This window comes from Dermacentor variabilis, chromosome 2 (genome assembly GCF_050947875.1).
Source record: "Dermacentor variabilis isolate Ectoservices chromosome 2, ASM5094787v1, whole genome shotgun sequence".
Classification (NCBI taxonomy): Eukaryota; Metazoa; Arthropoda; class Arachnida; order Ixodida; family Ixodidae; genus Dermacentor; species Dermacentor variabilis.
The window spans coordinates 241,947,069-241,972,839 of record NC_134569.1 but is presented as its reverse complement, the minus strand read 5'-3'; the positions used below and the strand labels follow the sequence as shown (position 1 = coordinate 241,972,839).

The following is a 25,771-nucleotide window of genomic DNA, read 5'->3' as shown; positions in this document are numbered from 1 at the left end:
TTGACTTCTTACACATGGTGGACCACTACCAGGTTAGCCTAGCACAGAGGGTGCGCATACTCTATCAATCAGCCTTTGCCTGCAAGCCGTGACTGTCGCACTGTAGTGTAGCCTGTTTCTGCTGGCGAGTCGATGAATCCTTGCGTAGTGCCGTTTTATGCGCTGCAGAGAAGCATCGTACCCTTTCCTGCCCTTCATCCATAAGGTGAGCCTCCTGCAAATCTATCTCCATACTTTTGATCTCTTTCAGGGTCACCGCCGTACATGTAAGGCGGCGGAAAACAAATCCTAAGTGGTAATCGCCATACATTAGGACAGCAACAGAACGTCCGAAAAAAAAATAAAGAAGGCTATTTGAAACAAATCACCGCCTAGCCCTGCTCCCGAGGTCCTGCAACCTCCCACGACTTCTAGAAAAAATTCTTTACGTGCTGCCATCCCTGGCTTCTGCAAAAACCGATTTCTCGCTTCACTTTACGGTGGCTGCCACCACGGTAAGTTTGGGAGTATTCTCGCTTCACCTAGTACTATATCAGCACTCTCACTTAATTGGGTTACAAGTGTCTGGGAAAACTGGTTTCTACCTCGTTTCTTATGCCTTAAATTGTTGCTGCAAAATGCTGGCTTGCATGGCTCTCCCGTAGCCGAGCGATTACTTTGTTTACAGGTGGTCGCTCGCCAACCAGAGGTACTGCCAGGCGTGCGTCTCATTTTGCAAGACGTGCTAGAGCTGATATAATCTTGTCCAGCGATCTATGACTTTATTATTGCAAGTTTCTCACTCATTTTGTGTGCACCATTGAGTTACTCGTGCTACGACTGCATATCCCTAGTCCAAACTATCTAATAACCCACTTGATTTTTCGTCCTTCAGGTTTTTTGTCATCGGCTCAGATGTGGCTGGGACACTGCCACACTGCCAGCTTTGCTGGGATCACACCCTCCGTGCGACACATAATAAAAGTGAAAAATGAAAAGGAATGTTTCGAAATATCTAGCTGTGTCAAACCAACCTAAGACACATAAGTCATGAATTTTATTATATTTGTGAAAAGTAAAATTTGATATTTTACACAGGTATTCAACAATAAACCACGCATAAAACTGCATATATTTTTAAAATGTTGTCGTTTTATTTTCGCTTCAAAATTAATTCCTTGGTTGTTGTTTTTTCTGAAGTAAGTCACTCCAAAGAACCTAGAGCTTCAATAAAAAATGTGACCCTCGGGGACGCTTTTTCAGAAAAAGATGTGATCCTCAATGGATTACAGCCACTATCACTGTTGCTAAACTTTCTCGGTGTACGTGGCCTATGTGAATCTGATGTACTCTCGTGGCCTCGTCTATCAAGACAACAGCGTTTAGAAGTGTGCGATACTCTTATATCATTTCTGGACAATTGATATAATGACTTGTTGTTTTTTTTTTGTTACTTCTATGATCCTGTGATATGCATGAATTTGCTGTGGGCTCTTTATGTGCCATCTATTAGTCCTATTTAAGTTCCCCTCATTTCCCTAGGAATAGATCATTTTTTATTCCTTTATTCGTTAACCTTTGAGACTCCCCACGGTACTCATTTGGTTATAGCAACTTCTACATTTCCTAGTGTAGAAATGACATTGATATCCTATAATCTTGCATCGGTTATTCCCTTCACATATGCCCAGAGATTGAGGCTCGGCCAAGGCCTCATGCAGTGTCTGTGCATCAGATTTAGCAGAGAGTCAATTTGTTAATGCACTAAAGCCTGAACTACGCAGTACGAAAGCCTATGAGACAATCCCAAGGATTATTTAGGCCTAAATTAACTTTGGGCATACCACAAACAAATCAACAAACAATTAAACATTAAAATTTTAAATTATATTATGGGCTTTTACATGCCAGAACCACAATCTGATTATGAGGCCCACCGTAGTGTGGGACTCCAGAATAATTTGGACCACCTGGGGTTCTTCAATGGGCACCTAAGTGCACAAGTGTTTTCGCATTTCACCCCCATCTAAATGCAGCCGTCGTGGCTGGTATTCGATCCCGCGACCTCGTGCTTAGCAGCAACAGACAAAGATCAGCAATGTGGAGGCTTACGAAGCGCATTTGCAGTTCTTTGGAATGCACATTATTTGAGATGAACTGCAGTGTCGTTATGCAGGATTTTGTGAGCATGTGTATGTGCTCCACTGGCTATGTTCTGATAAACATACGCAAACTTGCCCAGCTCTTGTTACACAAAAGAGCATGGGCCTACCTTCTGACATTCAAGAATACGTTCATAATAACGAAGAACTGGAGCATGTCGGGCAGCTGTATCTGTATCTGTATCTGTATAACTAATTCTAAGTAACCGACGCGAAGTAGTACTCGCGGCGGTTGTACAGGCGCTCGGTGACCGTCACTTTGTTCACATGGATGCCCTTTTCGCCCGTCTGTTTGGTGCGCAGAGTGTGGCCAATCATCTGGCTGGCAAAACTCTTTGCTTCGCCAGGCCTGCAGAGAGAGAAGGCACGCATGCCATGACTGCTAGACCGTGTCTCTTGACCTCTCGTCCTTGTCTGCATTGCGCATTTTATTCTTCCTAAGCATTATGAACCAGCTCGTCCAGCAACAAGTCTTATGTACCCTTTTATCTTCTAAAATTCCTACTCCTGCGTCGGTTACTTAGAATTAGTTATACAGATTTGAGCACCTTCACTAGGGACAGTGCTTGTCACTTGTACACATCTGCCCATGAATCTTAGACTTGAAGTAAGTTTGCAATTTCATGCACTTTATGTTAATTTAAAAGTGAAGTGAAACAATGCTTTTGTAACAGGTTGGTGCAGAGAACTCAGCTTTGAAGCAATAGTCCTTGGCTGGCAGGTTTGCAGAGTTGATATGATTGCAATAAGCTTCCCGCTTGTTGGAATGCAGACATCCTTTCTGAAGTTATCGGGATTGAACCTTAGTTAACAATTGCTGTCAAAATAACTCTGCATGCTTCTTCCAAATTCTATCACTAGGTAGATAAACTGAACACTGTCCGAAAGATGCAATTTTCTTAGATAACAGCATGTTCCACAGGAACAAAACAAAAATATTGTTGACGTTCACGCTGTCAATTCAAGCGCCATCGACAAGCCTCCTCACACGTTCAGCTTCACACTTACACAAGCCCCAAGCCATCCACGCTTAGTAAACATCTTCACTACGTAAACAAGAGAATGTGCCTTCACATTGAATTGGTGTTCTTGGCTCGTTGCTGATGTGGAAATAATCAAGCATGCCCTCGCACTAAAATTACTCAGCAAGGAACTCACATTGTATTCTCGCTCCATCATGAGGGCGAAGTAGTACTCGCGGCGGTTGTACAGGCGCTCGGTGACCATCACTTTGTTCACATGGATGCCCTTTTCGCCCGTCTGTTTGGTGCGCAGAGTGTGGCCAATCATCTGGCTGGCAAAACTCTTTGCTTCGCCAGGCCTGCAGAGAGAGAAGGCATGCATGCCATGTGGAGGCCACAAGCTTGGCACCCGCAACGAGCTGAGCCACGCGGTTAGCTGCACACACAAACCACGGCATTTCCTTCTCCCGTTTTTAAAATTTATTTCGAAGAGAGACCTTCTTTACTAGATATCGATTAATGGATTTATGGAGTTTAATGCCCCAAGGCCACACTGAGGTCAATGTCTCATAACACTGAGGTTATGATCGTGCAGGGCTCCAGATTATTTTTGCCCACCTGGGTTTCCTTAAGGTGTGCCTAAATGGGTGCCCCCTTTGAAATACCACTGCAGCTGCAGCCAGGAATCGAACCCTGTCCCCAGCAGCATAACTCGACAGTCATTCAGCCACCACGGCAGGTAGGCAGGTATTGCTTGCGAAGGCTACCTGAGCAGCAATATAATAATAATATTTGGGGTTTTACGTGCCAAAACCACTTTCTGATTATGAGGCACGCCGTAGTGGAGGACTCCGGAAATTTTGACCACCTGGGGTTCTTTAACGTGCACCTAAATCGAAGCACACGGGTGTTTTTGCATTTCGCCCCCATCGAACCTGAGCAGCAAGTTTGTCGTACCTTTCAGTGCGTGTACATGTGATTGACCACATGAAAGAAACGTGTAGTTTCTAGCAAGAAAGTAAGCTATGCGCTTCGCTTTTTAATTCTCAGGTCGCTGTATTATGGTCTCCAACACTGCAACATGAGCCCTGACTTGATTTGGTAGCCACAAAGTAGTCGGTGTGTCAGCTCTGTCTTCGGTTGTTTCGACCTTCACATTCAAACACCTCTGACAAAACAATGTTGTCTGCTGTTGGGGAAAACAATTACACTCGTTCAATTGCCAAGCCATGTAAACATCTGTAAGTGCATATGCCATTTGGGGTACCACTGGATAATTAAGTTACCATCCAGATGCTTCCCATGGGTGCTTGTAAAAGAAGTGGACCCCTAAAAAGGAAATTGCTAGCAGCTCTAGTTCAAAATGTGTCACTTATTCTCCTTGTACTGCTTGATGTCATTTCACATCACAAGCACAAATTAGCAGTCATAACAATTACCATAGACAACAGGTATAACAGAGGTTTCTAGAATTTTAAAAGGATTCTAAGCAAAAGAATTTACCACCAAGAGAAAAATATCAGTAAAAATTGTTAAGTTGTGGTGCACTTTGTGCCAGCATCTGAATATGACAAACTGGCTTCCTTCTTCACTTTGCCCAGCATTTGATTTTTTTCTTTAAAACACTGGTGTCTCACAGCAAGCATTCTGCCTTGTCCTTTGCAGCATGCTTTTTTTTTTTTTTTTTTACAGATGGCATGGTGCCACCACTGAAAAAAAAAAAATAGCCTTAAAGGGTAACTCTGGCAATTTTTTTATTATCCACTGGCCTTAATAAAATTTTGAATATACATTCTCGTTTGCACTCTGATCATCTCTGCCAAATGATATGGCTGCAAGTAATTTAGTTTTGCTGAAAATGAATCTTAAAGATAGGTTGCATGTTTCAGACTCATGCCCACAAATGTATGATGCTTTACTGGCCACCCTGCATTTGTGACATCAGAAACTACACCGCCACTTCGCGCGGAAACGATGAACCTGGCTCTGTTTTCTACGAGAGGATGGCCGACAATCATCGTTTTGGCAGACGTGATGACTGGTGCGTCTCCTCGTCTTGCCGTAGCATAACCCGCTGAACCTGCTGAACAAAATGGCAATCCTTCAGCATTCGCTGAAATTGCCGCTGTCTAGTTTGAAAGAGCTGGAAAAGCTCCCTGCGTCGTCAGGAGACATCCTCAGCTTTGCTTTTTTGGCATTAGCACCATGTGTAATGCATGCTTACCACGCCTTCTGTGTGTTTACATTACGGAAGTGTAGAATCTGACATCATCAACTCATCGTGACATCACATGAAGCAACTGTACCTTTTAGTTTTGGTACCTCGTCTATCGGTTATTTAATATGATTGATAAGTTTCTAAGCAAATTAAACTGCCCTACACTGGTAACAGAACCGTCAATGCCATTTGTAAATGACGACATCCTAATATGGTTAAAAAATTGCCGGAGTTGCCCTTTAACCCTAGCCAGCATGCAGAAGAAGGCATCTATAACACGGTTTGCACACCTCCTTGAAAACCTTTGAATTTGGAAAAAGCGATTCGAGGGCTTTTAAAACTCCTTAAAAGAAATGTGCTTTCTGAATAACTTGAACAATGGGACTGGGGTGACTTCTGAACATTATAAGTAGCAAACTCCACACAGGGGCAATGCCATAGAGAGTTATATCAGGAAACAATGCCAGATTACATTTTTTTGGGAGTGTTTCTAACTGATTGCAACATGGCATGTCCACAGCCACCATGGAGCTAGACAAAGCCAGATCAAGCAACCAAGCTGTGCCACCATTTTGTTGTTTCGCTACTTGGTCCAAACTGCAGCAATTATGGCTCCGTTGTTGCGCCTTAGGCTCTAGAAATGCCTGGCAGAAAGAAAAGTTCAGCTGTTTGGCATTAAAGGCTCTGACAACCATACGGAACGTGTCTTCAGATTATAGTGCTGATCAAAAGATTTTTCACCCACAATAATGAGAACATGCATAATTTTATCCCTTAAACAAGGAATTATATTTTTGAATCGGCACTGAAAACTCGCACAAAAATGACACAAGAAGTCCTGCAGCAAAATTTGTCATCGGGCCCTGAAAACAGTGTCCATTTCTACATAAATGTACTGTGTTGTGGCTCGAGGTGGCGTTTGGGCCAGGAATCCACCATTGGCAAGTACGTCCGGTAGTAGGAATGAAAGGAAAAGGGTTTATTTTACATTATTCACACTGGCTCCAGATACAGAAGCCCACTCCATGCAGGAGCATACTAAATGTCTGAATTCACATCAGGACACATCAGCCTCCCTCAGTGCACGAAAGGTCTCTATGCTTTTAATACTGTAGTCTTCCCTAGGCAACTGGACTAGGGAATATGATGACTGCATCGTGGCCAATCACAATCATCGAATCGGTCGTAACATCCCACCTACGATATTGCAACGTGCTGCCGAACTCCACCTCCGATGTTGCACCTTCGCCTCTGCATATTTAGCAACCTGGCAATCTGAGGTCGAAGCCGTTCCCATGGTAGCATTCGAAGTTGGCCCTTTTCATCATTAGCTCAGGTCGTCAGGTGCAGGTAGAGGGGTTTTTCTGGACACGTCAAGTCAGTGTCAACGCTGTGTTGACTTCTGGATGAGTGCTGACGAATGGGTGGGGCTGCCTCGTGGCAAATGTCTAATTAATGCCCTTGGCCATGTTGAGATGTAACAACAGGCTTCAGGTGGCTTCAAATGCTATATCTATAAAGGCACAAAGATGTTTATTTCCTATTATCGCAAATTATCTCCATTTATCTGTGTATCTGTAATCTGCAAACACTTTTATAAAAAAATAGCACTGCCTGCGCACAAGGAATAGGGTGCCTCTAGGCCATCGCAGTACTGAGGCACCCTGGCAATGAAGTGACACTATTAATTGATGGAGCACTGCCGTCTCACAAGCTGCTCACAAGTATAAAACCAGCCGCTTCACTGACTGTGCCACAACGACGTGCAGGTGTCTACACACCAGCCGACAATGAGTTTTCAGGATGAGCACCTTGCACTAACTGTGCAACGTGCACCACCACACACCTCAGCTGAATCAGTCTGGTATTTGCGCAATCTAGTCTAGTATTTGCGCAATCTAGTATTTGCACAGTTTCCTCTGAGATGCCTGAGTAACAGAAACAGACCGCCATATTTTATCCTTTTGCCGGCAGAAAATTATGAAAAATAGAAAAGGGTCCTTTACATCTCTACAATAATAAAAATTGTTGCAGCTGATTTTAGGCTGCAATCTCAGAATTTGATACAACAGCTATTCCGCCACCTAATCTGCATGTGTTTCAAATTTCTCAGTTGTATCGATATCAGTCATTACTATTGCTGGCGTCCGTACACGGTACGTAGAAAAGACTTCACAGATTGAAAAATGATGTTCTATTTCCAGACATTTCCCGGATAAACTGTTGTGGGTATAGATGCTTCAGATAGTAAGCTTTCCATCGTACCAAGAAAAGAGGAATGCCTGAAAATTGGTTGTCGATCCCTTCAGCTAGACCGAGTCGAGTCGGATACTGTCAACCATCAAGCTATAATGCTATTGACATCATTTTAATGTGAACATCAACTCAGAAAAGCAATATGAAGAGCTTGAAGCATGTGACCAACTCGGCAGTTGCTTAGTTATAATAAATTGCAGATAAGAAGGAGATTTCACTATTTTTCAGCATATGTGCACAAATAAGGTTTGTTTCCCCCTCCTTCAACTTTGGCTTTCTGCATTCTTGAAATCCTTGAATTGTCCTTGAACTTTGGCTCAAATGTTCCGCATGAACCCTGGATTCCATAGTCAAACCAGAAATATTGTTCAAGAACATCCTAACAGAAGCTGTCACCTGCAAATGCACAGTGCTTGAGCTACATTAGTTTAACAGGCACTGACAGGCTAGTTGGCAATGCCATAATTTTGGTGAAGCAGTGCACTTGGAAAAAATATGTGCACAAAAACATGAATTCAGTGCCTATGTATGCCCTCAACATTCATCTTTGTGTGAACGTCTTTTTTTTTTCTTTGCAAGTGTGCTGCCTCACCTCCTACATAACTTGTCTATTTCTTATGTGCCCTTTTTAATGAAATGCCATATTGACGACCATGCGCTCCCATGAGCACAACATGCCATGTTTATTTGAATACAAGCTAAGAATTTTAGTTTTCCAAAAAACCTCAGCCTCAAATTAAATTCCTGGCTTATAGTATGCAATGCTGCTAGGTTCAGGTAACGCTACAAAATGCAGCAGCAGTGTTATGTTTTTATCAATGTAGTTTTCCCATGACAATGCAAATGGTAGCAACTGATTCAATTTCATATTGTAAGGCAGTATTCAAGATACATGTATACTATTTTAGGATACTCTTTTGTGAATTCGGTACCAGTATTATGATAAATTCAGCAAGGCATGTGTCAGTGTCTGTATTTCCGATATAACAATGAAGGTATCGCCTATCACAAAATCCATGAAAACGCTCAGAGTCACTGAAGATGATGGCAAATGATGGCCACCAAAGCATTTCTTAGGAGACAGAAATTTTTGCTGGCCTATATTTCTAATAACCAAACACGATCGATAATATAAACAATGCACAATGCACTTTCTAACTTACTTGCAACAAATGGTGAGCGCCACCTCACTTTGATTTTCTTGCGACAACACGACGATGTGGTTGGAGTGGCTTATGCATGTTGAAAACAAGCGAGTAAACCAAAACTAAAGCGATACTCATTATAGGCTGTGTTCCAAGGTTGATGGCAATCAGGCCAACCCTTTTTAATGGGTGGGGATGGCTAACATGTCCTCATGAAGATGAATAACAAAAATCCTAAAAGAATACCACAAGAGCAAAAAGTTCACACACACAAATATGCGATGCATAGATCACTTACACTGATACACCGCAACACAGAATTTACAGTCTTTGTGAAAAGTTTGTGGGCTACTCCGTGCTTTCACAAATATCTGTCACTCGGCTGAGTGCTGTGGTTTCCGTGGCACTCCCAACACTCCAGACCTCTTGACAACCAGCATGTTTTTTTTTCTTCTTTTTACAATTCCCAGAGTGTTGAAACTTTTGGCATACCACAGGTACTCTCTTAGCCCTTTCACATGCTATGTACACAATTGTGTACACTGTGAACTTGCAGCTTTTCCTCACAACTTGTTGCAGTTGCAGCCAATCTCGTGGATTGCCAAATTCTCAACACCTTGTCTCGCAACTGTAGAGTTTATTGCGCCATATGCGAATGCAGATAAAATTAATGTGCACAATATCCAGCATAGAAGCACATGGCTTGGTATCACGAGATAAGGTGCTTTTTCTTTTTTTTCCTGCATTTTTGGTACAGGTGGCATTCAAATCTACGTCCCACTGGTGGCGCAGATCTTAGATACATACTATGCTTTTGCTGGTTGCATGCAGTGGAACCGATTGCAGGAGGCAGAAACACATCGTAGACATTGGGTTCTGGACACCACCTATTCTCTACAGCTTTAAAGAAATTACTTGCCAATATAATGATCATGAGAGGGCCTCAAGATTCAGTTGCTAACACCTGCATGCAGCTTGTGTCTTCTCAATGTGAAAACTTGCGTAAAAAATTCTGGGGTTTGTGTGACGAAATCCCAATATAATTATGAGGCACGCATGTAGTGAGGGCTCCAGATTAATTTTGACCACCTGGGTTTCTTTAACATGCACACAATGCATAGTACACAGCCATTTTTGCATTTTGCCGCCATCAAAATCAGCATACAGTAAAAAATGTGCACAAAGTGCCATGGTGGACATGCTTGGAATGGACGTCACGGAGCAAGACTCGACTCGGCTAGCCAATGAACAGCTCAAATACATATGCAGCATTTGTTTCGCTGCCTTCGCCCTTGTTTCCCAAGAGGAAACTTGGTGACAGGCAGTGTGTGAACTAGTTTCTGGAGAAAATGCATACAGAAATCATCTCATTTGTGGGCTCAGATGAGAAGCAGGATGCTGGTGGAGCTGATTTCCACAGTTACGACTGCATTTAAGACAAAGATCAAGAGAATGTGCTAGGTGTAGAAGTTATAGAAGTGATGTAGAAGATGAAGTTATGTGGTATCATAAAAAATATGGAAAAAATACTTCAGTGGGAGAACAAGCCTTTCTATCTCCTCCCTCTTACCCCACCAACACCACCTCAGGAGACAGCCTCTTGAATCCGGACAGCAGCTCTACAGTGCACGTCTTCAAGTGCACGTCTAATCTTCAAGGTTATTGCTGAAGCGACAAACACATACAGCGTTCGAACGAAGCACACGAATGTGAACATGACTTACAAAAAGTGAGAAGGATGAAGACCGCTGCCAGAAGCTCGCCATCCTGCTTGAAGCAGAGCCAGCTCTCAGTTGTATAATTGCGAATTAGAGGACTGCAGAGGCCGATTGAGAATTTGCCACTCTGCTTGACAAAAGACCGCAACTGCTTCTACAGTTTTCGTGCATGAGATGCATTGTTGAATTTTATGACCACCGTGACACTTTGTACACAAGTGTGTACATACCTGCAAAAAAATAAACGATAGCACTGACCTATCTGGATTCACTGAGGCCTACTTAGATGGCTCATTATGAAAAAGAATTTTTTCTGAACAATTGTGAGCTGCGCCTGCAAGGGTTAAACAGCCTGTAGTCAGCATGGCAGTTGCGGGCAACATAGCCTTATACTTTTGAGTACGGCTGTACATCGTATGCACTGGCTTTACTTAACAGTCTACAGCTTAACTCTGCAGAATATTACGTACAGTGTAATATCATCGATACGATTCTGCATAATACGTTATTAGAGATAATACTTCGTGTTTTTTTTCCCCACAAGCATCTTATATGAGCAACATATTTTCATACAGTTATTGTGATTGTGTTTTCATCTGAAAGTGGATAACACGACTGAAGAAGTGGGCTTTTACTGGTATTTCTAACAATCATAGCTTTATGTTTCAGTGAACTAGCTTAAATAACACTCCAACTAGCCACGTGCAAAGCTCCAGCCCCACTGGAGGAAAAGTGCATGTAATGCGATGTCGGTGGTACAACGCTGCTGTGGCAGTGCAGCCACACAGACTCGTGGGGCGCCACTGCTCGATTGAGCAAGGAAATGGCGTTTTTTTTTTTTAACTTCCAAAACTTTTCTACAGACATTGAAATGAAGATAGTTCAGTGCAAACTGATGAGCCATTTTAATGTTGCCGAATAAAAGTGCGTTGGCTGTGGTTCGTGTGGCCGTCGAGCGATGTAGGTCTGCATAACGCGTTATCCACAGCAGTATCCCTTGACGCCACACAAACAAGTTTGTCATCGAGTGTGCCTATTTGCATACTTTTTGGAGCTTGCTTTGGATAATAAGATTTTCAGATTGTACATTTTATTTTCCGGTTCCCGCGAAGATCGTATCAACGAGATTCCACTGTATTGTTTTGTCACGAAAGTTAATTGATTGAAGTTAACCTAACCTAAAATTGTGATGTTGATCTGCAAGATAAGTTTAGCAAATGGTATGGCAAGCCATCAGCCCTGTGAATTGCTGCTGTGATTGACAGAGAGTCAATCACAGCAGCAACCCATTTCTATGTTCACCAATTGCAATGTTACTCATAACACACATTTTCTTTTGTGGACTTCCGTTCAATCTTCATCATGACATGAAAACTTACACATAAAGAAGATGTGTACAGAGCACCCATAAAAATGTGCTGCACTAAATATGCAGCTGTAAACAATGCATATCCATGCAGTGAGAGAGAAAAAAAATAGAGTGTAGTTGTTTTCCCACCTCCTTTCAGGTATACTGCTAGAATATTTTTCCCTTCTTTTTATGAGAGTCAATTGGAATCATCAAACATATCCTTGGCTGCAAATAGCCTCTTTCTGAGTCGAAACAGTGCAAAAAAACAGGACGAAGTGCTTTGTTGTTTTGTGCTCTTGCTATCAAACCAGCTAGCCCGCATCAACACTCTCATACAGCCACTTTCAATGCTCCGTCTGCTTCAACAGTAGTTACCTTTCTTTTTTTACCTGTAAAGGGTTGTCTGTATACACTATTGTTTCCTTGTATGCTTTATAGTTCACAAGAGTGGCTTGTCGGGTGAGTTGGTACGTGTTGCTTTGTAAGGGCTCCCTTCCTGCTCCTTTTGTTGTGCCTTGCCTCGTGATTTTTTTCCAAGTTATCCTTTCTGTTTGCTGGCATACTCTTACAAAGTATCATGCTTTCTAGATTTTCATGAGTATTGCTGCTTAATCCCCAATCTCTTACCTTCTGTTATACTGTCCTTTAATACACTCAGCATTATTCTTAGGATACGTCACACACTTTCCGGTGTCTATGCCATTCTGTCTCTAACCTCTTTCACACAAACTTTGGTCACTGGGTATGCGCTGCATTTTAATGAAAAAAAAAAAAATTAGAGGGAAGAGCTAGAGGAGGGGCCTGGCCATTCCACACGCCTCGTCAAGCTGTTTAATAAACACTGCACTTGTACATATACCAACTTTTTCTTGTTACTTCCATCATTATTATCATAACAATAATCACCATAATAGTCATCATAATGTATAAAACATATCACATTGCATTAAAGGGACACTAAAGGTTACCAGAAAGTCAAGTTAAAGTGGTAGAGCAATGTTCTAGAATGTCTAAGGCATCAATATAATCGCAAACAGAGCTTTAGTAACCGAGAAATTGAGGTAAATGCATGACACGATTTGAGACCCCCCAGCGACATTCCAGTACTAGCCCGATGACGAAAGCACTCCTCATAATTTGTGTTACTAATACTCAACTACTCGTATTGAAAATATCATTTCATTCGATTATAAGACGGAAGAAAATGCTACTTGTCTACGTCTATTCGTTTCTAAGAAAAAAATAACATTTTGACGTTACCCTTCTGTAGTATGGGTGGTCGAAAGGTTTCGTTTTCGCTCGACTCTGCGCGCTCGACTCTGCGCCGCGCACGCTTTGGAGTTTCAGTAGTTTCGTTATCGCGTTGTGCTGTGCGGGTTCTGCTGGCTCGCGAAACTTTCATTTCAAACAAGCAGTGAGAATGCCACGTCCTTGTGATGTCGTGGGAAGCCCTCATTGCTTTCCCGCTCCGGAGAGCCGGTGTCGAGGCCGTCGTCGTAGTACGCAACGACGCCGGCAGCGCGAGCCCTCAGCAGCAGGTCGCGCTCGTCAGTGCTCAAATCGCTGAAGTTGAGCCCAGCATCGCGAGCCAATCTGTCGTTGTCAGGGTCCATTGCGACGAGCGTCGAAGTTTGCGTCATATAATAAAGTACCGGCTTATGGTCGCGCGTTTCTCCTTTCGCTAGCCACCATACTCCCGCTTTCGCTCTGCTGTCGGCTCTGTCTTGGCTCTGTTTCTGGCCGCGCGTTTGCGTTTTGCGCGGAAAAGCCGTAGCGCCGTCTGCGGACGCCGTTCTACTCACCGATGGCGCAACATCGCTATGAGACCATGGTGTCAGTACTCCTCGATCGGAGGGCGGGCGATTTGAACTGCGCTAAAGGTACGCGGACGCTTCAGAAGGCATTTTCTTTTAAAATAAGTCTCTCCTTGGCACGAAACATGCGTTTCGAGGTTTCTGGGATGGTATTTCAACAGTCCACGTTCACTTAATAGTAACCTTTAGTGTCCTTTTAATGTTGTCAATCCTCTGCAAAGAATAGACATGCTGCCAATTTACAATTTTTGAAGATGAAACCTTCATAGAAGACTTCATACAGGTTTGCAGAATCTGGGTATCTTGTAACCATTTCAAGAAAGAATGGTACTTTTGTGCTTCCAGAGTGTCATAGCGAGTCACAAATGGTATCAAAAGGTAGCTCTCAATGAGATAAGAGAGCTAGAATTAGTCGCATAGAAGATCATTTTAACAGAACAGGGGTAATTAGAGCCAATGTGGTCAAAAATTACCCACATTGTGCTAAATGCCTGTAAAGGGTGCACTGCTGTAGATACAGACATGCTGAGGGAAAGCCGCTGTATGGCACAGTTTTGGGGAACAGAGCGAGTTTATTGGACTATGCATGGCTTGCGTAGAATTAGTTGCACAGTTGGTAAAATTTATGGTATGGGCATAATTAATGCCATTATAGCCAAAAATGAGCCACATTGCACCATCAACTCCACTATCTTCTGGACTGACTTATCTGTCTTATTGATCAGAAAAAACAAGGGCCAACCAAGTGTCCAAGCTAAAGACAAGGCCGATGTAATTGCCTGTGAAATATGATACAAATAAGATACAAAATGAGTAAATAATGAGCATGAAAAAGAGACACAATAGAGAGTTGTAATCAATATTTAATTAAAGAGTCATTTGAACCAATATGTACACTAACCCTGCCTTTTTTAGCATTTGACCCTTTCTTTCCTTTTTTTCACTTTCAAACATCCATGCAACCTTCCAGTGCTCCCAGAAAGTGCCATTACATCGCCACAGCTGTGCTAACCCTACGCAGTAGTTCAGCCCTTTGGCTGCAGAGGTAAGACTACAAAAGCAGGTCACCCTTGCAATTGCGAACTTCATTCTTCGTCAATCAGTGCCAGTGCACGCGTATATTAAGCAACAGGTGGGGTACTCACGAAAAGGCCATTTTGACGCCTCCCTTGAGCCCACTGTCAAAAGTGCCCTTGCCTCGACCCCCGGCTAGGACAAGAGCCTTGACCACGACATCAGGTGTGCCTTAAAATCAAATATCAAGTCACCTGTTATTTACCTTAATTTGATGTAAACATGTTCAATAACAGATGTTTTGTCTAATCATGAGTGTGGCACAAACATACAAACTGGCATAAACTTCTGACTGATTTTATTTCTTGCAAATATAAAGTGTACCATTTGTGATGAGGAAGACGAAGTAAAAGCTGCAGATTAAGCAGCTAGACTGGCCCCACCGCCTCAATCACTTGAAAGCAATCAACAAAGCAGCTTAATCAGACATGTATGAACAAACATGCGTGACAAGTAAGAGGAGCAAGAAACCTATTCAGAACAAACAATGACAATAGACAAATAAGTGCCAAGGGCCTTACCCACAACGAAAAAGTCATTTAATAAAACACAGGGAATTTTTTATTAAGCGTATGTGGCAAAAAAATATTCCATGTGCTGGTAGCCATAGTTAGTGTCTTAAAGACAGTGGCAGTATTCACTGTGTTGTGCGAAGCGAATAGGTATGTTTTTATGTAATTTTGTGGTGGTTTGGAAGTTAGAGCAGCATTTATGGACTTCTGCCCTTACATAAAGAGTTGGTAGTCGTGTTACTTTTAGAAATTTATAGCTGAGGAATAAAGTAACAGTGTGATGAGCATTGTAACCTAAAATTATTTCTTTCTGGTGCAAAAAGTTGCTTTAGCACTAATGGAACTGTATGCAAATAATAACAGAAAGGATGTTGAACACCTTTAATAGCCTAGTCAATACATTTTAATTAAAGTAAATAACATTCTTGGAATTGCCATACCAGTTTTTCTTCCAGCCATATAACTGTTTTCGTGAGTTGATCCCAAAGGTGGTGCAGACTAAATATGTAGGCGAATCCCAAAGGTAGTGCAATGCAAAAATGTGGACCTAACTTGCATTCACGGCACTTTTCAATATATATATTTTAAAAAATCATCTAGAATTTCATTGAATTCATTCAGAGAAAGCGATTCACATCTTGGGATAGTCATTACAGATGATTTCCTGAATGAAATTTTTTCCTAATGCTTTTGAAAAGGCAGATAATTTCGATATTGCCTTGTAATTACCAAGCCATTTTACGTATCCACTTTTGGAAAGTACTAGTGCTTCAGTTGATTTCATTACCCTATGAAATGTACCTGCTGTTAAAGAAAGGTTATAAATGAATGTCAAATAATGAACAATAAGGTCAACAGCAAAGCTAGATTGCTGGTTCTATTTTTAAGCCAGCTGTATATCTTCACAATGGCTAATTTTGAGACCTTTGAAAACACTAATAACTCCTCTTTCACTGGTTGGACTCAAAGCTGAGTGGCATAGAGCTGGAAGCACGTCACATAAGGCATCTTAGTTACAAGTAGTTCAAACTAACACGGAAAAATATTCACTGAATTTCTCGGCAAGTTCTTTACCTCTGGAAGTTTGCTTTTCTATCGAACTCTGCACTACGGATAGAAAAATGCTACAAGTCAGGAGCAAGCTGGCACTCGGTGTTTCACCTGTCTGATACATGCGTACGTATGGATACGTGCCACGCTTTTGGTGACAGCGGCGCTCGCGATCATGAACGCGGCTGCATGCGCACTTGGAGCGTGTCAGGCAAAAGCACCGCATTCGTGGCGTGATAAACAATGAACGAGCTTAACTGGCGTTCGCAAGTGAACAGGAGTTTAGTTCAAATCGCGGACCCTGCAACACCCAATATGAATGAATGGCCAGTTTCGCTATATCACCATTTTACGCCGCTCAGACGCTGTGCACTCATACCTAGCCGCTGGGTAATCTCCTCCGCCTCCTCGGGGGTAGCAGCGACGCCGAATTTCGGTACGGTGACGCCGTTTTCTTGGAGAAGCTGCATGCTGACGTTCTCGTGAAGGTTGAGGTTCCTGCGCTGAACCCATCCTCCCAAGGCATCCTGTTTGACCTTGGACCGGGTAAGGCATTTGTATCACTGACCCGCCCCAGAGGGCATGGCACAACTATTGGCACTGTGCCGCTTACACTACGTGCGACCGGTTCGATTAGGGCGTGCAGCTCACCGGTGCATCGCAACTGATTACACGACCATTTTCGGCGCCGGCATAATCGACGCAATTGAAGATGAGAAATAAAGCAATTATGACTCTCAATCAGCGTCTATACGGCTGCAACAACAACGGGCTATCAAAAAATAGGCTCTAATTTCCTTTCTAATGCCAAGCACATTGAAAAACTTGGAAGTATCTCAGAAGAAATCCAGCTATTTACCACGACAATCTGGCTTCTAAAGCTGCTGTGGGCCGCGGAACTTGACCGCTCAGCATAAATGCAGAACAAGATCTGTTATATCGCATGGAAATGATTGAACAGGGCTCTCCCACCTTTAGGTTACGTTGTAAAGCAATATTTTCAGCAATCCGCACTGCTCTCCGTAGGAAAGTCGCCATTTTAGCTCAGGATCGCATGCGCCTGTGCAAAATGCCCTTTCTGCGGCAGGATGTGGAGCGGGAACCAGAAACTGAAACTGCTGGCGATTTTTGAATGGAGTACGCTATGGAGTACGGGCTATTTTGCATGGACTAGCACGAAAGTTGGAATCGTTTTAAATGCGTGAAATACAGGATACTACTAACCAAAACGTTCGTATTAATAGAACGTTTATGTTTTACTGTCAATTAGTTTTGAGTCATTAATTTCAAATAATACCCATAAGAACTCAGCTCGGTTTCGAAACCGAAATCTCAATATCGCGAGAACACTTCGTAAAACGAAAGTTTGAATTCTCTCCGCTGCTCTGTGATTACTCAAAATCCGAGGATATCGCAAGGGAAAAAAAATTTTTCTACTTTGCTAGAGAAACATTGTACAACGTTCACGAAAGTTATTAACGCATAGGGCGCCGTTCGAGAAACGGCAAGGGAAATGGTTTGAAGCCACCCGCTAGGCAACGGAGTGGAGCTACTTCTCACTGTGGTGGAGCTGATGCACTGGATAGGCTTCGTTTGATGCACGAACGAATTCATTGTGCGATTGTTACGGTGGGCGGTTAGTAAAGCGCGTGTCGACGGAAAACTTTGTGCGGATCGCATGCAAGTGTTTAGTGCGGACGTTGTCCTTTCGCTCCGTCATACCATGCCTCCGGCGTTAGCGTGAACACGCCCTGTCCGTGATTGATCAACGCCTCGGTGGCATCCGCAGATCCCAGTGACACGGTAACTCCTTGTTTACGTTCCCGTGTGCCGCACCGTGAGTCATGCTCTGGTGTTCACGAATTTCACTCCGTGTCTGTGCCACGGGACTTTTGTGCCGTGATTAATGGGACGGATTGTGTATATGGTATGAAGTTTTATGTTGTCATCAAAGTTGCCGGTATCACCGCGACCGAAGAGCAATTTGAGCGTCGTCGCGCGGCTTGAGAGGTAATGCTCGCTGTCCGTCAAGATGACCGGCTGGCGCAGTGATATGCGATTGAAGCACGTGCCGGTCACAGGGGATGCAAAGAACTGCAAAGGCGCGGTTGGGCTCTTTGTGTGCAGGGCGGACTGGGTGTATTTTTAGCGTGTGTCGAGCTTAGGCTAGTCACCCGATAGCAGACATCCGCCGGTTGCGTGCCCTCGCCGTGCGAAGCAAATATTTGATGTTCGCGTTGTGTGGACCGGACGGTATGGAGCTGGAGTGTCACGGAAGAAATGGCGCTATTTTCCTCCCTGCGTGACAACTTCAGCGAATGGCTTAACAGAAATTCCACATTTCTGATTCACTTCTCGTTTCCCAGGAATGAGCACACGTCCGCGCGCCATATTATACGGGCACTCTGGGATTCGCCTTACTCTAGAAAAAAGCGGCAGGAATAAAAATCTGGAAGTGGGGTTTGTATTTTACTGCTCAGATGGTTTGCGCAGCCGCGATGCCTTTTTGAATATGTTTGTTTGGCTGTCTACTACAGGTAGTCGGGCAGTATAAATGTTCTCTGTGGAATAGTGCCATGAAAGCACTAGTAAAGAAGGTAACTGCTGTGCGAATGAGCAGTCATGCATTCTTCATCATACCAGTAACGCAGCGGGTTTTCATGCTTACCATTCTTTGCAGAGCTGACTGCATTGGCATTATTTCTTTCCTTATATATGGGCAAACAATGTGCTTGGAAAACAGCCATGTGCTGCTCTCACATTGCACTAAAGCTCCCATGAAGCCTGTGCTCTGAGAGGGACAGAGAAGCTTTTCATTTAAAGACTGATTTTTGTCGGAATGCATGGGACCACTGACATGTTACTCTGCCTAGTGAGGTGTTAGCAAATTCAAAGATTTCTGAAGAGAATGGAAGGGGGGAAAACATTCATGAGGGAGCCTGAGTGATCTTCACAGGTGAGATGGAGGCGAAAAGGTCCACGTAATTTCACATATTTCAGCTGCTTTGGCTGATCAAAAAAGTTTTGAAATTTGCTAGGTTGAGACTCTAGTTCCTTTTCTGATAAGAAATCAACTAGACCCATGTAGGCACTGTCAAAATCCATGGCATCACAAAAAGCTGGTACTTCAGCGTAATATCTCCACCCATCATTGAATTTCGCTTTTTTTTTTTTTTTGCTTACCAAGCCACCTTTCTCTGCAGAAATGGCTGTTCATTGCAGAAGCATAATTTACTAATACAGCTTGGTGTTCCTCTTTAGTGTCCCTTTAAAAAAAGTGTTGGGTCATCACATTAACTCCGTCAGTAATTTCATCCAAAAAGTGGCTTCTTCCGATAACTTCTCGGTGAAAGCCATTTGTGGCACATGCACAGCCAGCATAGAGGTTTTGTTTGTTCAAAACACACTGCAAGTGTGCTTTGCTCTGGGCATACAAGTGACTATTGGCGTAATATTTTTTATATATTTTATGTTTTGTCTATAGCAGGGGGGGGGGAATCTACACAAGAGGCAAATTGTAGCACTCAGCGTCAGGTCTTTCTGTGTGTGCTTTACAACTTATTGAATGCCTCTTGTGCGCTTAAGCAGACATCTTTTATATCTTTAAAAGGAAGCATTCCTCAGTTGGGCTTACCAAATGAGTGAACTAGGCACACTACACCACTTGCTCAACTTGAGTGACGGCAATGGAAACTGACCCTGTCAACATTTAATTGCCGAACTCTGTCGAGTGAGGCTAGCTTTGAGGAACTATCAGACATTGTTTGGGATATCATCGGCCTTAGTGAGATTAGAAGAACTGGCGAGGCTTATACATTGCTGAATAACGGACATGTCCTCAGCTATAGAGGTCTCCCAGTTAAGAAGCGATACGGGGTAGGATTCCTAATCCATAAGGACATAGCGGGCAACATTAACATCCAATCATGATGATGATGAAGTAGATCAGTTTTATGAAGATGTTGAATTAGCGATGAGAAAAGTGCAAACTCAGTATACTGTAGTAATGGGTGACTTCAATGCAAAAGTGCGGAAAAAGCAGGCTGGTGAACAAGCAATTGGCAACTACGGCATCGATTCTAGGAACGCTAGAGGAGAGATGCTGGTAGAATTAACAGAAAGGAATAAGCTGAGAATAATGAACACCCTAATGGTGAAACAAGAAATGAAATTGATTTCATACTTTCTGCTGATCGCAGCCATAGTGCAGGATGTAGAAGTGTTAGGTACGGTAAAGTGCAGTGATCATAGGTTAGTGAGGGCTAGGATTCACCTCAATTTGAAGAGAGAAAGTAAAATTGGTCAAGAAGAAACAGGTCAACCTAGAGGCAGTAAGAAGTAGACAAATTCAGGCTGGTACTTGCCAACAAATAAGCAGCCTTAGAACAGAGAGATGAAAATGACATAGAGGTAATGAATGAAACCATAGCTAGGCTGGCTTCAGAGGCAGCAATTGAAGTAGGAGGCAAGGTACCAAGGCAACCAGTAGGCAAGCTCTCCCAAGTAACTGAGGACCTAATAAAGAAATGACAAAGAATGAGTGTCCAACTCAAGAGGGAAGATAGAATTCGCGGAACTGTGAAAACTGAACAAGGCGAGAACAAGTGATATTCGAAACTATAACGTTAGAAAGACTGAAGACGCAAAAAATGGACGCGGCCTGAAATCAATGAGAAGAAAACTTGGCATAGGACAAACCAAGATGTATGCACTGAAAGAGGAGTCAGGATACCTCAATTAGAAACACTAATGAACAAGATACAAGAACTCCTCCTGTCACTAGCGATGAGGTCAGAAGGGCCTTGCAAGACATGAAAAGAGGAAGGGTGGCTAGAGAAGATGTAATAACAGTCGATTTAATCGAAGATGGAGGAGACATAATGCTTGGAAAACTGGCGGCTCTTTATACGAAGTGTCTATCGACTGCAAGGGTCTCAGAAAACTGGAAGAATGCAAACATTATCCTAATCCACAAGAAGGGAGACATTAAGGAATTGAAAAATTCTAGGCCCATTAGCTTACTCCCAGTATTATTTAAAATATTTACTAAAATAATCTCCAATAGAATAAGGGCAACATTAGACTTTAGTCAACCAAGGGAACAGGCAGGTTTCAGGAAGGGATACTCTACAATGATCACATCCATGTCATCAATCAGGTAATCGAAAAATCCCCAGAGTAGAATCAGCCTCTCTATACGGCTTACATAGATTGCGAAAAGGCATTTGATTCAGTTGAGATACCAGCAATCATCGAGGCCTTACGTAATCAAGGAGTACAGGCCGCTTACGTAAATACCTTGGAATATAGATATTCCACAGCCACCTTAATTCTACATAAGAAAAGTAGGAAGATACCTATAAAGAAAGGGGTCAGACAAGGAGACACAATCTCTCCAATGCTATTCACTGCGTACTTGGAAGAAGCATTCAAGCTGTTAAAGTGGGAAGGCTAAGCAGTAAGGGCCGACGGCGAATATCTCGGCAACCTTTGGTTTGCAGATGACACTGTTCTCTTGAGCAACACTGGAGATGAGTTACAAGTGATTGAGGACCTTAACAGGGAGAGTGTAAGAGTGGGGTTGAATTTTAATATGCAGAAGACAAAGATAATGATGAATAGCTGGGCAAGGGAACAAGAGTTCAAGATCGCCAGTCAGCCTCTAGAGTCTGTGAAGAAGTCCATTTACCTGGGTCAATTAATCACAGGGGACCCTGATCATGAGAAGGAAATTCATTGAAGAATAAAAATGGGTTGGATCGCATACGACAGAAATTGTCAGCTCGTGACTGGAAGCTTACGATTATCATTGAAAAGGAAGGTGTACTATCAGTGCATTTTACCAGGGCTGACATTTGGGGCAGAGACTTGTAGACTGACAATGAAGCTTGAGAACAAGTTAAGGACTGCACAAAGAAGGATGGAACAAAGATTGTTAGGCATAACATTAAGAGACAGAAAGAGAGCTGTTTGGATCAGAGAGCAAACAGGTATAGCCAATATTCTAATTGACATTAAGAGAAAAAAAATGGAGCTAGGAAGGTCATGTAATGTGCCGGTTAGATAACCATTAGACCATTAGGGTTACAGAATGGGCACCAAGAGAAGGGAAACACAGTTAAGGACAGCAGAAGACAAGGTGGAGCGATGAAATTAGGAAATTCACGGGCGCTAATTGAACTCTGCTGGCACAGGACAAAGGTAATTGGAGATTGCAGGGAGAGGCCAATGTCCTGCAGTGGACATAAAACAAGCTGCTGCTGCTGCTGATGATGATGAATATGACATCCATTTTGGCTGGGTATTACATGCGACAAACTTTCTTTAAAGGCTCGGACAATGTACTTTTAAGGCTATTATTGTCCCTTTACTGCAACAGAAAACATACCATCCAATGTGTTCAATGCTAGTTTTTTCATACAGAAACCTGTAAAAAATACTTGATAATTTTTCTTGTGTGGTCACGGTCAATGCATACCTACTATGCAGGAAACAGAGGTAAGTGAGTGTGATAGCTATTGTGTGCTGGCCAAATACAGAAGTCAAAGACAACTTTAGCTTCAGCCATAACAGCAGTTTATCAAGACGATTATCCTGAAGCTTGTGCCTTCAGAAGTGCTTAGTTTTTCAGAATACATGCTCTGTTCCATTGCTTTCTGAACTCTTTTGTTACCGTTAGAAATGTGCTCATATTCTGGTGCTTTTATGTTTTAATGTGTTATTTCAAGGCATAGTAGTTGCGACATATACTGCAACACATGTTATAGCCTAATTACTGGTGTTTCGAATGGAAGTATGACAGTAATAGTTGCTCATACAATTTTTTGAGAATTCTAATGTGAAACTTAAATGAAGCAAGGAACACGAATAAGAGTAATAATTTCATATTTCTGGTATAATTACTGAGAGTAAAAAGAAATATGAAATATACAAAATATTTAAATTGTTCCTAGTTCTCAAGTTTTGCAAGTCGAATCATGCAAGACATTGTGAAGATTTGTTGGCATCAGTACTAGCCATAGTGATGCCCATGCTATATTGGAAGGCAGTAGCTTTGCAAATGTGAAAATGGGTAAGTTCTTATTGTACAGGAAACTTGTTTTTACTCATTGCAGCTGGCATTTGGATTTTTTTTCCTGCATTCTTTAGGCTCGTCAAGCAGTGGTTGTCAGGTCAGGCAGCATGCAGAAGCCTCCTCATACTTGAATATTTTATTCGACCAGCTTTTCTGGGCAAGCAAGGTGGTAGCGTGGGCATTCAACTGGCACTGAAACCTTCACATGCTTTGTTCGATTCCTGCACAGTGCTGTACAGTAATGTGGTGTTCAAAATGTAACAGATTAGACTGCTAGTGAAGTTTCAGTTGCAGGGCAGTCTGAAAGAGATGGCGTGCATTTGTGAGTGAAACCCCGAACAATGGGAAGGATTGCTCATAATGACTTGTACATACTCTGTCAAACTACTGATGGATAAAAGCAATGCGCGGGGGTGGGGGGAATAACATTGCACTTAATATTAGTTGAATACAATTATCAAAATAACACATACTCATCAGCATCTACTGTTGTTTCAGATATTGTTAAAATAGCCTATATGTCTGATCAGAAAGTTGACAACCTGAAAGAAGCTTGTGTGTTTTTGCAGCAGCTGTCATTTAAAAAGTTGTGATGTTGTGTGTACAAAAAGGCAAATTTTGCCTCTTTTTATTGAAGTGCTAGGAGCACTAGCTTCAACAATACCTCCAGTCACTTTTATTTTTCCAGACTCCCCAATGTCAATCTGACATATAGTTTAAAGTCCAGTTGTTGTATCAAACAGTGCATGCTGTTGCTAGTAGAATTCACATGGAAATGTTTAACAATGTGTAGAAATACTGTCTATCAAATTAATTGATTTCTATAGCTGTAGTAACATTAAGTTAAACTTGGCCATAGATTGACAGCCTCCCATCACTGACAGCTGGTTCAAGTTTAGAGTGCATTCTTCCAGGGAAATGACTAAAGATGCAGACAGGTTGTTTTGTCCTTTCTGTTCCTGCCTGTCTTTAATCATTGCAGTAGAAGAATGCTTACCCATGTTGATTCATTGCTTGGAACATAGCTGTCACTGCTTTGTTGAATTGATGGTTCTATGTAGCCTGTCCCTTTTCCTGCATGCAGTGTGCCTGACACTTAGCCTTAGGTACTGGGAGCATAACTATCATCTTTTTAAGTAATGTGATAGTGGTAAAACTATAAAGAAGACCTGCCTTGGTGGCTTAATGGCTTAGGCATTGCACTGCTAAGCCTGAGGGCGCAGGATCAAGTTCAACAGCAGCAGCCATAATTCGATAGGGGTGAATAGAAAAAAAAAAAAAACGTCTGTGTACTGTGCATTGGGTGCATGTTTAACAACCCCAGGTCAAAATTTGGAGTTCCCCACTACAGCATGCCTCATAATCATGTGGTTTTGGCACTTAGAACTCCAGAATTTTAAATTTTAACATGATAAAGAAGATGAAAACTAAAGCATACACGTCATGGGGTGTCTTTAAAGCAGCATGGGCACATGTTTTTGAAGGTGTAGAAACTACGACCCGCTTCTCACATATGAAAGATTGCACTAGTGCGAAGGTTGGGGAAGCAATTGTACGGTATTTTAATACTAAAGTTAATCTCAAAATTTCTTACCTAGTGGGATCAACATCATCGCGATGTCTTGACACAGAGGAAAATTAGGGACATTGTATAGAAATCGGGCTATGTTTGCTGATGTTGCTAACAAAACAAATTGATGTGCTGTGTGTATTTTTTGTGACTGAACTGTTGCGGCAGCCACAGTGAATGCCTGAATGGAATGAGACGGCATATCGTGATGTCGTGACATCATGGCACGTCCACTCTCTCTGGGCACAGAAGCTGAAACTGGTTCATAGGGATAAGTGTTATGGCAAATTATACTCAAGGTGGCGTTGCCACCCATCTTTTGTTTTTGTATATATTCTAATTATTATGCCTCCTCTATTGGTAGATTTTTTTTGCTATTGTAGAAGGCTAATCGACTAATACAGCTGAACTTCCTCTCTAGTGCACTGAAGGCAAATATTAAATCGAGCTAAAGTTATAGATCAATGCTCGAGGATGCCTAAGGCATCAATAATGTTGTGAACAATGTTTTAGTAATCGAGAAATTGAGGTAAATGCAGGACACGATTTGCAGCTCACTAGGGACATTCAAGTACTATACCTATGATGAAGGCACTGCTCATTTTATTTTTGCGACTAGTACTCAGCTTTCCGTTATAAAAATTTAATTGCATTTCGTTAGAAAATGCTACTTGTCCAGTTCTATTCGATGTTCAGGAAAAATAACACATTGACGTTACCCTCGATGACGATGCAGGTGGTCGAAATGTTTCGTTTTCGCTCGACTCTGCATTGCCCGAGCCTCCGCATTGCAGTAGTTTTATTCTCAGTGCTACAACAGTTTTGCTGGCTTGCGAAACTCGCACAAAATGGCAAGTAGCTGAGAATTCCACGTCTGTTATGTCG

At 42.4% G+C, this 25,771-nt stretch overlaps 2 protein-coding genes across 4 annotated transcripts in view; one reads left to right on the top strand and one right to left on the bottom strand.

Annotated features, from left to right (window-relative positions):
• ScsbetaA (Succinyl-coenzyme A synthetase beta subunit, ADP-forming) overlaps positions 1–17,370 on the bottom strand; it is a 55,330-nt gene extending 37,960 nt beyond the window's left edge. Inside the window, exons 1-4 of one of the 2 annotated variants that reach the window (XM_075682777.1) lie at positions 17,214–17,370; positions 16,621–16,777; positions 14,751–14,850; positions 3,300–3,462 (exon numbers count right to left, since the gene is read on the bottom strand). In XM_075682777.1, coding sequence (XP_075538892.1) covers positions 3,300–3,462; positions 14,751–14,850; positions 16,621–16,777; positions 17,214–17,279 — 486 coding nt within the window. In that variant the 5' untranslated portion in view covers positions 17,280–17,370. The remainder of the gene's footprint in view (positions 1–3,299; positions 3,463–14,750; positions 14,851–16,620; positions 16,778–17,213) is intronic. The other variant, XM_075682778.1, reaches the window with a different exon arrangement.
• A 367-nt stretch (positions 17,371–17,737) lies between these two features.
• Positions 17,738–25,771, top strand: part of LOC142573191 (ras-related C3 botulinum toxin substrate 1-like) — a 70,853-nt gene continuing 62,819 nt past the window's right edge. Inside the window, exon 1 of one of the 2 annotated variants that reach the window (XM_075682780.1) lies at positions 17,738–18,078. The gene's annotated coding sequence lies outside the window, so the exon portion shown is untranslated. The remainder of the gene's footprint in view (positions 18,079–25,771) is intronic. The other variant, XM_075682779.1, reaches the window with a different exon arrangement.